This window comes from Micropterus salmoides, unplaced genomic scaffold (genome assembly GCF_014851395.1).
Source record: "Micropterus salmoides isolate LMB-PRFRI ecotype aquatic unplaced genomic scaffold, ASM1485139v1 Ms_hic_scaffold_22, whole genome shotgun sequence".
NCBI classification, from domain to species: domain Eukaryota; kingdom Metazoa; phylum Chordata; class Actinopteri; order Centrarchiformes; family Centrarchidae; genus Micropterus; species Micropterus salmoides.
In genome coordinates this window covers 8055412-8071192 of record NW_024041373.1, presented here as the reverse complement: position 1 = coordinate 8071192, position 15781 = coordinate 8055412, and the positions used below count along the sequence as shown (strand labels likewise).

Genomic DNA, 15781 nt, shown 5'->3' with positions numbered 1-15781 from the left:
CAACAGAGTAACCTATCAGCAGTGGGGAATTTTGCTCAGGCTTCTCTGGGGGCAGCTAAGCAGGACCCACGGCTCATGTGTTGGATGGATTCATTCCAGTTGCTCTCACTGGCTGCCATAGCAGATTAGCCTCTGTGCAACAGGGACCCTCCTCTGTGCATGAAAACACTCTGCAAACATGGTGAGTACACAACCTCTCTATACTGTGTGTCCAGGCTGCTACACAGGGCTGCTTACAGCCTCACACACCTGTTGCCATTTAGTCACTCTCATAGTGTAAAACTCTGCTAGATAATGTTTTAAAGCAGGCTGACAAACGTGGATGTTCAGATAGATACATTCAATACAGAGTTTCATCTGTGGCAGCATGATTTGGCCAGGATTAGACAGATACAATCACTTTTTCCACTGTGTGTGATGAATAGGCGAGGTTTAAGCCAGTGGGTATTGTCTGGGTGCTTCCCGTTCGCTCCACTGATAGAGCAGATTAGAGTGTTGCTATGATACCTGTTGATGTCACTGGTCAGTTTCAGGCTGTGGTTGTGACATGTTTGCTCTTTTGGTTTATAAGCATGACCACTCATGTGGAGACAAAGCCTGCTCTCGGCTGTGCAATAAAATCACATCTATTTGGGGAATGTTGCAAAGTGTTGCCAGTGCAATTTAGATTTTAGATAGTGAGGCTCATGCAGGCTCAACAAAATGCGCATTACTAACTTTAAATCCATGTGACCCTGCATCATGTGTCACAATTAGGAACTGAGTGACCAAAAGGAAGCCCCACCCCCTCGCACCACCCACTACATACCTTTGAACCAGCTAGTTTTTTTAAACCAGGAATTCAGTCTGATTGTTTCCAGATGGGATCCTATGCAACCAATCACAGTTTGTGTTTGTGAAACTGCCCCTCTCAGATCTGCTGTACTGTTACCTCTGCTCTTTTCTACCAGGCTGGTAAAATTCAGAGTCTGTCTGAGGAGGAGAGGACCCACCTACTCCCCCTGCTACGCAACGCTCAGTGGGTGGAGGTTGGGGAACGGGACGCCATTTACAAAGAGTTTATTTTTAAAGACTTCAATCAGGTTCCTAATATATCATATCAACCTGCAAAACCAGCAACGACTGTACGTTATCTTTATACACACTTAACAGAATATGATGTTTTTTCCTTTCAGGCTTTTGGTTTCATGGCCAGAGTGGCTTTACAAGCAGAGAAGATGGACCATCATCCGGAGTGGTTCAATGTCTATAACAAGGTATAAAAGACTAATAAAGACTCACGCAAAGGAGATTACAACCATTAGGGGGGTTGGACTTGGTCCCGAGTGGCTTTCCTCGCTAAAGACCAGCCCAGTATTGTGACCATGTACTAGATCTACAAATTCATTAGTCTTTTAAATAACATAATCTAAATGTATCTTTTAATGTAATATCATGATAAAGACACTCCCTTAACAAAGCACTGTCCTAATAACTGAAGTCGGCTGATTCAACACGACTTTCTGCTGCCACAAAACTTACAAGCTCACATAGGTGTATAAGCAAAGCTTCAATTTGACTCTTTAAAGCTTTTTAAAGTTATTGTGAAAGAGCTCCACGGAGTGTGCTAGCGTCTTTCAGCTTATTGTTTTGATCCTATGGCCTGCCACTTAACTGTTTTGGCTAACTTTTACTGCTCTTACCACCATCGCTTCCAAACGCAGCAGGCAGTTGTTTTACGCCTAAAGCTCTGGTAAACTCACTGTACGCTCCCTGTTCAACACCAAACAGACAGACATAGTTAACTAGCTGGTGAACGTAGCAGAGCATTTAGCAGCTATAGAGCCAGACTGAAACAGAGCTTTTAAAAAAAAAAGATTACATTCACCAAATGGCCAGAAACACAACTACTAACATAAACTCTGTGTCTGCACAGTAACTGCTGCTGAAAGTGGCCAAAAAGTCAATTAATGCTGGCTTAAAATATTTTTTCAAATATAAAATAGTTTTAAAAATATAAAATCTTTTTTGTATGGGAGGCCCTTGTTAAAAATGTCGACGCCATGCCCTAGCCTCTTCATAAGCTAGGCATGTAATTCAATTTTTAAATTTGAACACAAAAATGTTTTCATTTATGTTGTTTATATAAATTTTAAAATGATAACATTATTGCAAATTGTGCTGGATTGACACTGCCTTCGCCATTGAATTTACTTTAACTGACTTCACTGTTAAACTTGAATTGAAATTTCAACTACACTTCAAATGACACACTTAATGCCTTCCCTCATCTGACACTGCTTTTATGAGTTTAACTTCTATTTGTTCCCGATGGAGGCATGGATCTGACTTGGCTGACTGGACACTTTCTGATATACACTGAAGCACCATGTTAGGCTATAGCAAACACACTCAGATATACTTTAGGAAAAAAAACGAGCCTGTTCTAGTCACATGAATAGTGTCATACTCACAGTTTTTCCTTCTCTGCACCGTATCCCTTTGTTCCCCTAGGTCCAGATCACTCTCAGCACACATGACTGCGGGGGGCTGTCCCAGCGTGACATTACTTTGGCCACCTTCATTGACCAGGCATCCCTTATGTGACTACCAAACATTGTCAGTCATTTCAACAGTGAAAACTGAAAAGTGCTGGAGCTCTTCATTTATTCATTCCACTGAGATAACTTTGAGCACGTGGCCTGCAAATCCAAAGAATACAAACCAGTTAATTTCAATGTATTATGAATAACTTTGATGTAGGTGTTTTTAAAAATATGCTGCTGTTGTTGGTTTTGCACTTAAAATAAAAATAATTGAGATTAGCCAAAGGTAAATGGTAAAATCAACACATTAAAATAACTTCTCAGCAACCATCCCAGCTGTTATTACAGATAACATTCACAATGGTATTCAATGGTGTCTTTCTGCCTCAACTAGTGTCCTATGTGCCAAATGTTTTTGTACTTCACTGTTAAATAATATTTACCCGGTCAAACCAGAAGAGGATCATCTCATTGTGAACATAAAAATATTGAAAACACAACACTGTAGACCATCTGCTTTGGTGTACCTGTGTGAACTGCTCTGAGTGGGTTAACAGTGTTTGCTATGTGCTAGGAGAAACTAGCAGGTGCTTCCTAACCTAAAATAAATCTGCTAAATCAGGATGCACTCTGACATGTACAGAGATTTAACAATTGTTCAACCTTGGACATTCAGACCCTCACATGATGACAAAGTGTACAGGGGTGGCCAAAAGTCAGAACGTCCTTACAATATAATGCAATCTAGTGCTCTTAAAACACCAAACTGTGTTCTCGACAAAATGATATAAGGTTGTATTTTTTGCACTATATTTTACTGACAATTTTGGAGAAAAAAATCTGCTGTGTCATCATGAGTTTAAACCTCTAAAGGTACAGAGGTGAACGCTGATTGGTACTACACAATACCCCCCCCCAAACTGGAACGATACAAACCAGGACACAACTTAGATTTTCTCTATAGATCTCTAAATAATTTGTTGCAGTGTGTAGGCACTTTTGCATTAAAATGTTTTATTTCAAAAGAGATTTCTTGACCATTCAATCGTCACAATTTTTACAGTTATTTCTCCAAAACAAACAGGATGAGACATTGATGGAAAAGTCTTTGGGTTAGCGCAAGTTTCCACACCCCGTCACTGGGCACACAGTATTTAAGGATGGATGGATGGATGGATGGATACATGGTGGTATGAGCTTCAATCAGTGTGTGTGTGTGTGTGTGTGTGGGGGGGGGGGGGGGGGGTCTGTCAGTCTTTTAACCAGGCACTGACTAGATGAAAAAATCCCAGTCCATGTAAGAACCAATACACATTCATGTCTAATCTCTTCAAAACTGTTCAGTATGTAAAAACACAACTGTTGAAAGCACAAACGCTCACAAAAAAATTACTCACAAATTAAGTGATTAATAAACACCCAGTGGTCACACAAATGGTTAAATTACACTAACAAAACTAAGTCATTCAAAACTATGCTTCTAATGACTGATCTCTTACACATCGATAGAGCATTTGTCCTCGTGTCACTTCACGAAAAAAAAAAAGTTATGTATTGCACAAACATGGAAATTATTTCATGGAAATGCACAATTTCAACAAGCAGTAATAGACACACAGCACATAAAAGAAAGAGAGCAACACAAGGTCCTTTTGGTGTTACATTATGCACCGTTAAGTTGTCGACCTGTTAGTAAATGTGTACATATTCTGCTGAATGGATATTCACCTAAATATATCCACATTCGGACAGAGCAGAGTGGGATTCTCCCAAGATAAAACTATTAAATCTGCATCAAAAACCTCCATCACAGTGGATCTGCTTCCATTCAGTATCCGTATGTCTAAGAACACTTTATTACAGTTTGTCAAATAGCCTAACATTGTGAAGTTTGTTATGTTGCCCTGTTAGAATGTGAATATGAATAATGACATTTGCATTGAGGAGAAACTGAGGTAGATTGAATTAGGAGACAAATTATTAAAACAAGGTGGTAGACAGGGGACTCTACGCAAACTCTATAGAGGAAATATTGAGTTTCTGCTTTTCGATAATATACAGTAGACCGGGGTTGGAAAACAGCCTTCAGTCCAGTCTGTTAAAATATGTCACATTTGATTGCATTACTTTACAAGACAGCTGCTATGTGTAAGGTTCCAATTCTGAAAAACATAACCAAAAAATAAAAAAAAGTGTCTAATCGGACGTGGATTCCACAAGGTGCTTAAAATGTTCATGCCCTGGTTACAACTTCTCTCTAAATTCAATTTAAAGACAATTTTATTGAATATTAATGACCTTAAAAGCTCCCACTGTCCAAATCATTCTCCCTCCATCTACAAAAGATGAATCCCAAATGCAGACGTAAAACAAGATGAATGTCATTCTAAGTGCTAACAAACAAGAACATGCATGTTCATGCTTACAGACAAACTTCTACCACAACATCAGAATTGTAGTTTCAAGTGATTAACAGATAACCTGATATGTTCTTGTCAGGGCATTGCAGTGCTTTTACATTAAAAATGCTGTTTCCAGAGAACTATTACATGATAATGATAATGTACACCTTCCACAGGCCTCCACATGATAGGGCCAGTCAAGAGCAGTACATCAGGTTTCATGCTAGAGGGCGGCACAGCACTTTTAACAAGCTTTCAGTGGTGCGTGCTTTTGCCGAGTCACAGATAGTGAAGAAGTGATGGCAGAAGCTGAAATGTTCCGGCATAAAAAAAACAATACAAAAAACAGGTTTTGCTATGCAATCAGTGGAGATTATGACAAACATATGCATTTAATGAAAGCTAAAATTTAAATGAACTTTTAAAACAAACAAAATTAGACAAACTTGCACTACATTAATTAAATCAAATCTGTGCCACTTCGGCACAGTGTTGCAAGCGATTTCTTTCTGGGCTGATGACATGACGATGGCTTGTGCTTCAGAAATCTTTGCAGATACTTTCCGTACAGCGTAGGTATGCAAGATAAGGCAACCGTTGAGCGATTAACACAGAGCTCTGGGAGGAGGCGAGCGTGTTTCCCTGCGTGCGGTGGCTTCAGGTCAGGATGGGCCCAATCCCACTTCAGTGGGCTTTGCCGTTCATGTGGCTGGTGTTTGATTGGAATACCTCGGTGCTGTAGAGACAGTCCAGGAAACCTCTGGAGACCTCAGTCACCATGGATCTGTCTGGGATTGACTGGGCCATACCGTAGATCGCGCCCTGAAACAGCAGAAAGTGAAGTGAGTTCACGTGCAAAAACACACACTCATATCCTTTTACACTAATAGATTAGAATAGATAGTCTGTTGTGACTGTTCAGAGCATTTGAGGAAATATTTGAGGATTACTTTTCTTGGTGTAACCACTTATAAACCTGCCTCAACAACTAACACTTTTGTTCTTCTACATCTCCCAGCGTGACTTTTAACATTCATTTCTCTGAGCTGGACACATCCACCATAGGTTAAGTGCAATTGTGTAAGCCCAGGGGTTTTCAAAGTCTGATACAGCACCTGCACTAGTTTATCATGCCCTAATACAAATCTCTCACATGGCTCAACATGCAAGCTATTCAAAGAAGAAACTAAAGTTTGGCCTTAATGATAGATGTGAAGGTTGAATACACACTAACAGGGTGGAATATTCTTTTCTTTTGGGTTCTCTGGTTTCCTCCTACAGTCCAAAGACTTGTAGGTCAGCTGAATTGAAAACTGTACCGTAAATTGAAAATCATAGGTTTGTATTTGTCAGTGTGTGGTAGCCCTGGGATAGACTGGCAACATGTTACAGCAAAACCTAACAAGTCACGTTGGGTGATTGTGAAACATACAAGCAAAATGTAGAGTTATTGATTCTGAGAACTGGGTCATCTTCAATTATTTCTTTAGACAACACTTATCTTATGCCATCATACTCCATTGCACCTTTTTTTTTTTTTTTTTTTTTTAAATGTTATTCTATAAGCGCGGACTTCTCTTTAAAGTACCGGTAGGGTGTTACACAAGTTAAGATTCTCCTAAGGATGCGTTGGTTCTATTAATCTACAAAATTCTGTACTAATAAATTAACCGAGCACTTTTAAATTTACATTTTTATCTGAAACACCTTACAATTGCTATATATGTCAGAGGTCGCACGCCTCTGGAGCAACTAGGGGTTATGTGTCTTGCTCAGGGACAAAGTGTTGCAGTGGGAATTGAACCCACACACAAAACGCATGTCTTATCCATTGTGCCTTTGCCACCCCCCCTAAAACTTACTTTTTCTGTTACAGAACTTAAAAAGCCAACTTGTTTAGTGCTACCGTGTCTTCTATATCCTTATTTTTTTGGGGATGATAAAATTCACTCACCACAATATGAAATGTACACATAACCGCTCTTTTAGAGACTACGTATATATAAAATGTACCAATTAAACATTGTACTATATATTCAGTGTATGAATGCAAAGTGAGTAAGCAGAGCTAGCTCACCATTCCTGTGGTTTTCTCTTTGGGGTTCTTCATAATGATGGCAACCTGCTCTTTGATATCACGGATAAACTTGTCAGCGACGCCTGACTGTGTGTGCAAAACTGTGCAACAAATGTGGATGCTGTGAAAGAGAAGATCATATAGTTGTTACATTCTTCCTGACCGTTTGTCATAATAGTACTTTTGTTTTTTAAATTATAATATTATTTTTAAATATGTACCTGGATGGGTACTGCAGTGAGTTTAGGTTCCAGCCCTTTGACGTCAGCGCATTAGACAGACGGAAAATATCAAAGACATCTGAGCCTATTGCCACCACTGACACCTCTGGATTCCCGAACACAAACACACCATTTATCTTGCTGACTCTGTCAATAAAAAAACAACCAAAATTGTTAACAATGTTGGGAGGATAAGAGATGTAGTTAAAGAGCTCTGGTGTTGTTTTGTATTTGTGTCTTACTCTGTTTTGATTTTGCGTGCTGTGCTTATGATCTTCTTGGTGGCATCTACATATCCATTCTCTCCCATGTGCATCATGGTCGCCCAGCAGGCGGCGATGATTCCTCCAGGCCTGGAGCCTGCAACAGAGGGCGAGGCGTAGATCCCCCCCTGCCAGTCTGGAGCTACAAAGTACTGGTAGTGACGGTACTTTTTATCACTGTAGAGGATCACTGAGGAACCTTTGGGCGCGTAACCATACTGGAGAGGAATGCAGTAACATAAGTGCGCACACACACACACACTATTGGTCTTTCAATTCCATGACTATTGCATTAAACATAATACTGAGTCTAAGTCTATTATCTTTTTTATAAACCTTGTTTAAGTTATGAGAAGAACAAAATAGGAAAAGAAGCACTGATCTGAAGGGACTAATCAGCCACTCCTTACCTTGTGGGTGTCTGCAGAGATGCTGGTAACACCTTTTAACCTGAAGTCAAACGGGGCGAGTTGGTAACCAGCCTTGGCCATGAACACAATGAGAAAACCTCCCAGGCAGGCGTCCACATGCAGCGGGAGGTTGTAGCGTACAGCAAGCTGGAACACACCGAAGGAAAGTGTCAGAGATCTGACTTCCCCGTTTTCATCTCAGAACCTATTTTGTGGACATTTTTTTCCACTTCTGACCTTGGCCAATTCCTCAATGGGATCCATGATTCCATGAGGAAACTGAGGCGCTGAGCCCACAAGCATGGCGGTGTTCTTGCTGATGGCTCTTTTCATAGCCTTAAAAGAGAATAACAACATGAGAATAACTCATGTCTGAGAATAGCAGTCAATTAGCACATCCTGTGTGCGCATAAGTGGATCCTCACCTTCACGTCTACTTTCATAGTTTTCTTGTCAAGGGGAATGTGAACAAGCTTCATCCCAAAGTAATGTGCCGCTTTGTCAAAGGCTGCGTGGACGCTCACAGGTGCAAGACTGCACCAAAAGTGGAAGAGCACAAAAGTCATGTTAGCGCTTCAGTAGAACACACAGTCAAGAACAAGACCTAAAAAATTGTCCCATGTCTTGTACTGAAATTCAAAAGTATTGGCATGGTCAAACTTAAGCACAGTGCTGCCATATAATGTTATTCAAGGTTGACAAGTTTCATGATTCAGTATGTATGGGAGAAGTCTAAGAAAAAAGGTGAGATATTACTGCGACAAAGACGTTTCGTGTTCTGAGAAAGAAAACGTGTTTACAATGAGATTCATTTTTATTTGGGCATTAAAACTTAAAGGACTTCGCAAAACATAACATCCATGGGATTCATTTCCCAGTGGACCCTGGAATTTGTCTTTTGGTTAACTTCACCAATTTAAACGTTTGTCTAATTCTAAGACATCTTAATTAGCCTATAGCCAAAACAAATCTGTAGCACAGGTAAATGGAAATCAAAAGTACCTGAATCAGCTGGAGTGCGGATTGCAGTAATAATTCTATACCACTAGAGGAAATTTCATATTGTTTGAAAAACATGAGTAAAACCTTTTACAAGATAAAGCAATATTTAGTATTCTATGAAAGCCATTCTTCTAAATGCGAGTGTGTAAATCTATAATTATCCTGTAATTTTGTTTTAGCATACTACAATATAAGAAGAAGAGAGACAGAGCCGCAGCTGCCCAGTGTTGTGCAGAGTTGTGTGTGCACCTCGCCGGACGTTCAAATCTCATTTATCACCGTTGATGAACCACAAAAAGAGTATTTTATTGTTTTTTAACAGTACTGGGAATAGAACTGTGAGGAACTGCGACGTGCATGCAATTGTCGGCAGGCCCAGCTCTGCACAAGACCGGTGAATGGCAGGCAAGCAGAGCAGAGAGAAAAGGGTCAACAATAACAATAATAATTAAATGTACAGTGTAAGTCACAGTGAGACTCCAGATTTGCAGCTTCTCAGGATTAAAGAGCTACCGCGCTTTTCTGTGTGAAAAACGACTTAGAACAAGAAAAATTGACGTTACTCATCAACCTCTTACATTTCAGGGTGTTTAACACCACGTTCATACGCCATGTCTCTGTATGCCTTGCAGGCCATCAATATGCTCTCAGTTCCCCCAGAAGTAACCTGGACAAAAAAGGCAAAGAGTTATTTAAATGAAATCAATACGTGATTTGCCTCCATCCATTCTTATTGCTTATACAATGTGTGAGCATATGTTTCTGATAACGTACTGTGCCACAGGAGTTAGGTCCACCATGGAAAAGTGTGCAAGCCATTCTAACAACCTCTGCCTCCATCTTTCTTACGCCAGGAAATATGTCTGGGTGCAGTGGGTTGCTCCATGCAAAGTCTCCATAAACCTAGGAACAAAAGCAAACAAGAGGGACAAAAAGAACACTGAAATGTATTCAAGTTCAACTTTGACTGTTCGTGCTCGGAAGTCCAGAGATGTATACAAAGACACATACCTTCACCAGGAGGTTGGTCAGTGACTCATCACCCCAGTACACTGCACCCGAAACACATCCTTTCTCCCACTTCACGTCATCTGCAACGACACAGTGTGTCCTCAGAAATCACTGGTTTTCCCAAAGAAATTTCTTTTCAATATGAATAAATCATGTAATGAATGAGTAGAAATGCTCTCCAGGAAGTCGGCTGTACAGATAATGAGCCATGCAGCTCAGGAATAAACGACGACTTACTCAGAGTCTCGTACTCTCTGATTTTGTCCAGCACTTGGCTCTGAGAGAGACCTTTAGAAGGCAGCTGTTTAGTGTAGCTCATCCCCTCCTTCAGGGTACACAGACTAGCAGACATGTCATCCAAAGCCTTGTTGAGCTGGCTCTGAATCTGTCAAAAAGAGAGGACAAAGTTACTTTACAAGCATAAGCTCTCTCTGGATGCAGTAAAAACTACAGTAAAGCATGATATTCCGTGAAATGAGCGAAGGTCAAGTAACTGTGTTTCAGACTGAACATGACATGTCCACTGTGCCATCAGGTCAACCCTTTATGCAAAAATTTGAGCCTGAAAATGAATGCTCCGTTGGTGACATAATGACCAGAAGTAACCGAATGTTATCACCAGTGCATGATGTTAAATGTGCCAAAGGTCTTCCCCCCCGCACGCTGTACTCAGTCATCTAAGAGTGACTCATAAAAGCCTCAGATGAGAGTCACTGCACATCTGCTGGGAGAAGAAGGAACAGATTCACCACTGATACTTACTGCCACGCCAACAAAGGGTATTTTCCTGATGAGCCGAAAGCATGACTTCTTGATTCGGGATGTGAGACCTATTAGGCAAAAAGACAGGGCAGCAGCTGTGGTTAAAGGCTGGCACACGTTCAACCACAAACATTAAACAGCTGACTATGACCTATAATCACATGCCAAGACAAGACGTGGCCTACGAAAAATGGAACCATACTGGCAAAGCATTTTGTTCTGACCCTGAAAGGTCTGAAGACATTTAGCTAGTTTTCTAAAAGACTTCCCTCTCTAGGAGCTGCACTAAGGCGGGTAGAGCTGATCTTGTTGCTGAGGAATTCAACCACTGATTGATTGACAGCTGATCTAGAAAGTCTTGTTAATTTCTTTGTCAAACAAATAAGTACTACGCTAGAGGATACTAACCGCAGAGTACCAGTAAAACCTTTTCATTAAAAAGCTATTCACTTATTTGCTCACACCACACGATTAGCAGAGGTTACACCTGAGGTCAGCAGCTCAAAGAATACGACTCAAACTCTGGCCACTAAACTGGCCCAGGAGCGAAGCACATGAGGATTTCAGGTGTTATCATCTCTGGTTTAGTCCCCCAGCAGCCCTGCTTTGCACCCATGTATCGTGTGTAAGATTACTTTCTTGCTGGAAGAGGAAGCCTTTAATCCAGACCACTGCCAGCGTGGCGAAGACTGTCGCGCCGATGATCTGCCATGGCTCCAAGTCCGCGCAGTGCAAGTTGACCTGCCGCCGGCCCTCCTCCACGTACAGCAGGACCATCTCCTTGTACACCTCCAAGGCACTCTGGACACAGAGACATGTGCTACACATATTACAATGTGTTAATGTTGCGCTGAGAGTTAACTGTCACAGCAGAGACAATTCTTGAGACGAGAGGCATGATTACCCGCATTCCGCACATATGCATATCTTTGTTTGCCTGATTAAATCCTTGAAGACCAAAGAAAGAATAGCGTTGAATTTCCAAACAGTGACCGACAAAACATAACTCAACAACTCAATTTTAAGAAAGAGTAACTTTGTAAGCAGTTACTTTAAAAAGGCAAGTAACAGATTTTTCAAAACAAACGTATCAGCGCCAGAACCTAACAATTGTTTTCTTAATAAATGGATTAGTTATCTGGTTATCTTTTTTTTTTAAATGACTAAAAACCTGCTATGATTAACTGTTAATATGTCTATAAATGCCAGTTAGTTGTCAGTTATATTTACATATAGCCCAATATCACAAACTGAGTACTCACATTAGAAGACATTGTCAGAGTCACACTAATACTGTCAGGAGTCTCTTTCTTCCCCAGGTGAGAGTGAGATCACGCTAATTAGCCAACTATCACCAGACTCCTCCCAGCACCCAAACCGGCAACTACACATGCAGCCAGCGGAGAGGGGACCAATCATGATCAGACAAAACAGCAAGTTCCCCTCAAAATAGGCAGAAGTATAAAAGATATTGCACATTTGGTTCCCAGCCTGATCACCACTTAGTGCTGAAATATTTGTTCTGAATCCGAATACAGTGTTTTTTTGACTGCCTGAGCAGATCCAACTGAGTAAATGACTCGCAGACCGTTTCATAAGCGCAGCAAAATTATCTTTCCATTATCTCTCCCCGGCTGTGTCTTTATGACACAGTGGTCTGATAGCGAGGACGCTTGTTTCTCCACCTCAGCCACAATCAGATGGAGAAAAGCCTAAGGTTCAAAAGACAATATCTGAAGTAACCCCAGTCTGCGCTGCCTGAAATAAACATCCCATAATAGTATAATGCGGCAAGTTCCCTTGTGTAACACTGCCTTCATAATGCATTCAGCATGTTTTTCAGTCGTTGCCCCCCTGAGAGTATGTGACGTATTGTTTCAAAGCATCCTCCACTTACGGTGAAAATTCATGAGTCTCATGATGCCTCTGGAGTCCGCCCCCCCCTGCCCAGACTGCAGCTGCCATACCTGCCTGTTAGGATAACATCTTCTCCTACAGGTTTGGCAAGATCAGCTGCACGGACCCGAGTGGGAAGAAATGGAAGATTAGCCTGTAATGTGTTGATTGAAAGGCCTGCCTTGAGTTTTCATGATAGGAATAATGTTTGTATGTAAAAGGCAGAGCGCAGGCGCAAAAGCCCATCAGTGATCTCTGCCACGCATCGGCCATAAAGATTAAGTGGTGTTATCTAACATCAGTGCAAAAGGCAAGGCTGGCCCTTAAGATCCAGGCCTTCTTTCTGTTATCCAACACATTATCTTTCTATGTTTCGTCTGCAGGTCCACCCACACTTCTCCAAGCTATTCAGTGCTATCTTTGCCTCAGGAAAACTTCACACAAAGACTCTTGTACCAGTATTGTCAAACTCATTGTTGAGCAGTGGACGCCCATTCCTTTGCTCCCCCTCGTACAACATTTGAGTATTCTGTAAGGAGAGCTTTTGTTGTCTCAGAGGGGAGGTCATGTTCTCATGGAAATGTACTGGGTGTGAGGTGGCTGCTCCTGGATACATCAAGGGAAAACAGATCAGCATGGCTTTTAGTCAAAGAGAAATCCAGAAATTATTCGGGGGGGGGGGGGGGGGTAATTACAGCTGTGGTGTCTGGAAAGTTTCCTTTAACTGGCTACAAAGCCTGGGGGCTGTCATGACATGAACTGACATTAAGGCCAAAATCAAAATGAAGCCTTCTGAGTTACTTGAATGAACCTGGAGGAGTCCAGACTGTGACAGACAGTTTGGAGGTTAATTTTGCAGTGACAGCAGATATGTGTCAGACGAGCCGCCCTGTAGTGCTGAGTCCTCTGTCTAATGTCTGCTGTCAACAAAAAACAATAAGTGATTCTGCTCCTTTAAGGAAAATACCAAAAATCTCTACAGCTCTCTGGTGTCAGCACCAAGAGGGATGCTTTGTTAAAACTTCCTGCAGGTTTAAGCTGAACAGGAACTCCAGTTTTAAACACTGCTACAATAAACAATAGGAGGGAGCCTTAAATCTTATTACCAGGCGCCTCATCAAAAAAGGAATTCAGATTGCGACTTTAGAGAAGCTTAAAATGAATCTATGTCCTAATTTTATTATGAAAACATACTGTGGCTCATCTCATGTAAAGAGCCCCAATTCAGGGGCCAATGCATCAACGTGGGTTAAGTCAAAAATAGCCATTCATCAGTAATGTGTTAAGGTTTTGGTAACAATGCTCGCTTTAAAACACAGTTTGTGGACTTTAAGCATCACTGAGACCGAAACAAGTCGGGTCAACAGCTCACTGTACTATTGATAAACAAGCCTTCGCCTCTTTACAGCAGCACTGCCATCGTCCTGTGTATCATAATGTTATGTGGAAAAACAACTGTGTAAAGTGAAGTCACACCTACCCAGTAATCCATGTTGTCGAGGCAAAGTCTCACCGAAAGGCCTCTTTTTTTGGTCTGCTACTCAGGAAAGTCACCTCCAGCAGCCTGCTTTGGGTCTTCGGGCTCTCATCTACATGCTACTATCAAACGCAGCAGTAACAAGCTAACCCTGATCCAGGAAGTGAGCAGCGGTCTGACGTAGCAGCGCGCGGTCCTAGCAGATCTGACAAAGCCGTGGCTGGGTCTAATTACACGCCGGCCTGCTGTCCGCGTGGCGCCGCCTGCTTTGTTGATCTCATTTTTTTAGGAGCGAGGAGCGTCGCAAGCTTTGACACCCAACAGCGAGCGAGGAGCTGGTGCTCCGTTTTTATGCTCTTCGGAAACTTCAAGCCCTAGTCGCGTAACTACAATTACAGCATAACTAACAGTCACGAGTCGAGCCCCCCCCCCGGCCCACTATTCAAAATATCCCGCTTGTGATGAGCTATGCAAAGAGACCAATTTCCATCTTTGTTACAATGCTTTCTTCTTATAATCCAAAGGTTTTAAATGGTTTGTTTTTTCCCAGCATGTAGAACAAATTTGTCAACCCATAAAGTAAACATTTGACATTTACCTGAAAAATATAACAAACGTACACGTTTGGAAATTCGTGGTTTTAATGGACGACTCTGGACAATTCCACAAAGTCAGCTCTGGTGGGGAAGTAATAATTACTTTAATCTTTATCTGTATTATAACAATTAATATGTTGGTGAAACTATTAGGCTATTTTGGTGAATTGCGTGGTATTGAGCTGTTTATGACAAGAAAATGCTTATGAGTGTGAAATTGATGTTGAAACCAAGGATGTTGCGTAAAAACAAAACGCGACGACTGAACTGACAGACGTGTAGGCTATTTATGAAGTCCTGCATTTTGAAAATAGTACACTAATATTTGCAACTGTGTTGGTTTGTCCACCTTTATTCTACCTGTAGTTTCCATATTTTCGACATTACATGAAGGCATCATTGAATGTTGCTTTTGTAACGATCTGAAATGTTTTCTTTTAAGTGAGTGAAAACTGCAAATACTCTTTTTGTACAAGGGCTGGGGGCTGTCATGACATGAACTGACATTAAGGCCAAAATTAAAATGAAGCTTTTTGAGTAACTTCTTCTGCCCTAATTGAACCTTGAGGAGTCCAGACTGTAACAGGCAGTTTGGAGGTTAATGTTGCAGTGACAGCAGATATGTGTCAGACGATCTTGTTTAGGAGGGCAAACAGCGCCTCAGAGCAGCCAAGCACTGGCACTGCAATTATACATCCAACAACAATGTGACGGAGACACATGCTGCAGATACAAACCTCATTTCTACATGAGATAGGTTCTGTTCTTTTGATGGGGAATGTTTTATTTTATTTTATGCTTTTATTTTAATTTAAAAAAAATATTAATGCTGCAGCTGGACTGGTAATATGGCAATATACAAAGAAAAACTAAGGAACTTTTGTTTTACTCAAATAACGATTTTTGATGTAATACGGATGCACCAACATGTTTGAAACAATAACTGTGCAAAAAGTGGTGCGCAGGTTGGCTGGCTACGTGGCATGCTGCACATTATTATCCCATATACAAACAGGTGTGTTGTGTAGTTTGAAATCCACAGTGGTTAAATTGCCCTGCACGGTTTGAACTTAATGTTTTCGTCACTGAACCACTGAGCGCCTTTTGCATATTTGAAAAAATGAAAGACTTTAGTAGAT

At 41.2% G+C, this 15781-nt stretch overlaps 2 protein-coding genes across 5 annotated transcripts; one reads left to right on the top strand and one right to left on the bottom strand.

The window, feature by feature from the left end:
• Positions 1-28: 28 nt before the first annotated feature.
• pcbd1 (pterin-4 alpha-carbinolamine dehydratase/dimerization cofactor of hepatocyte nuclear factor 1 alpha) lies at positions 29-3543 on the top strand. Its single transcript, XM_038738012.1, has 4 exons — positions 29-181; positions 951-1082; positions 1176-1256; positions 2494-3543. Exons 1-4 carry the CDS (start codon positions 179-181, stop codon positions 2584-2586), a joined length of 309 nt encoding a protein of 102 aa, XP_038593940.1. The 5' UTR covers positions 29-178; the 3' UTR covers positions 2587-3543.
• A 629-nt stretch (positions 3544-4172) lies between these two features.
• sgpl1 (sphingosine-1-phosphate lyase 1) lies at positions 4173-14202 on the bottom strand. Of its 4 annotated transcripts, XM_038738007.1 has the most exons (15): positions 11725-11848; positions 11578-11621; positions 11309-11474; positions 10674-10741; positions 10149-10296; positions 9912-9991; positions 9675-9803; positions 9479-9567; positions 8324-8432; positions 8136-8234; positions 7899-8045; positions 7468-7706; positions 7226-7372; positions 7005-7125; positions 4173-5749 (listed from the first exon to the last, which is right to left on the bottom strand). In XM_038738007.1, exons 2-15 carry the CDS (start codon positions 11596-11598, stop codon positions 5612-5614), a joined length of 1701 nt encoding a protein of 566 aa, XP_038593935.1. In that variant the 5' UTR covers positions 11599-11621; positions 11725-11848; the 3' UTR covers positions 4173-5611. The 4 variants fall into 4 exon arrangements, with proteins under 4 accessions (XP_038593935.1, XP_038593936.1, XP_038593937.1 ...); XM_038738008.1 differs by lacking the exons at positions 11578-11621; positions 11725-11848 and adding an exon at positions 14050-14202; XM_038738009.1 differs by lacking the exons at positions 11578-11621; positions 11725-11848 and adding an exon at positions 11936-11962.
• Between the last annotated feature and the right edge of the window lie 1579 nt (positions 14203-15781).

Bases quoted from the DNA above. Each gene is read 5' to 3' on its own strand.
- pcbd1 (XM_038738012.1), top strand. The intron at 1,083-1,175 runs GTTCCTAATATA...TTTTCCTTTCAG, and splicing joins TTTTTAAAGACTTCAATCAG to GCTTTTGGTTTCATGGCCAG. The intron at 1,257-2,493 runs GTATAAAAGACT...TTGTTCCCCTAG, and splicing joins GGTTCAATGTCTATAACAAG to GTCCAGATCACTCTCAGCAC.
- sgpl1 (XM_038738006.1), bottom strand. From the start codon at position 11,598: ATGCATATGTGCGGAATGCGG. The intron at 9,568-9,674 runs GTACGTTATCAG...TTTTTTGTCCAG, and splicing joins GACCTAACTCCTGTGGCACA to GTTACTTCTGGGGGAACTGA. The intron at 7,126-7,225 runs GTACATATTTAA...TCTCTTTCACAG, and splicing joins TCACTGCAGTACCCATCCAG to CATCCACATTTGTTGCACAG.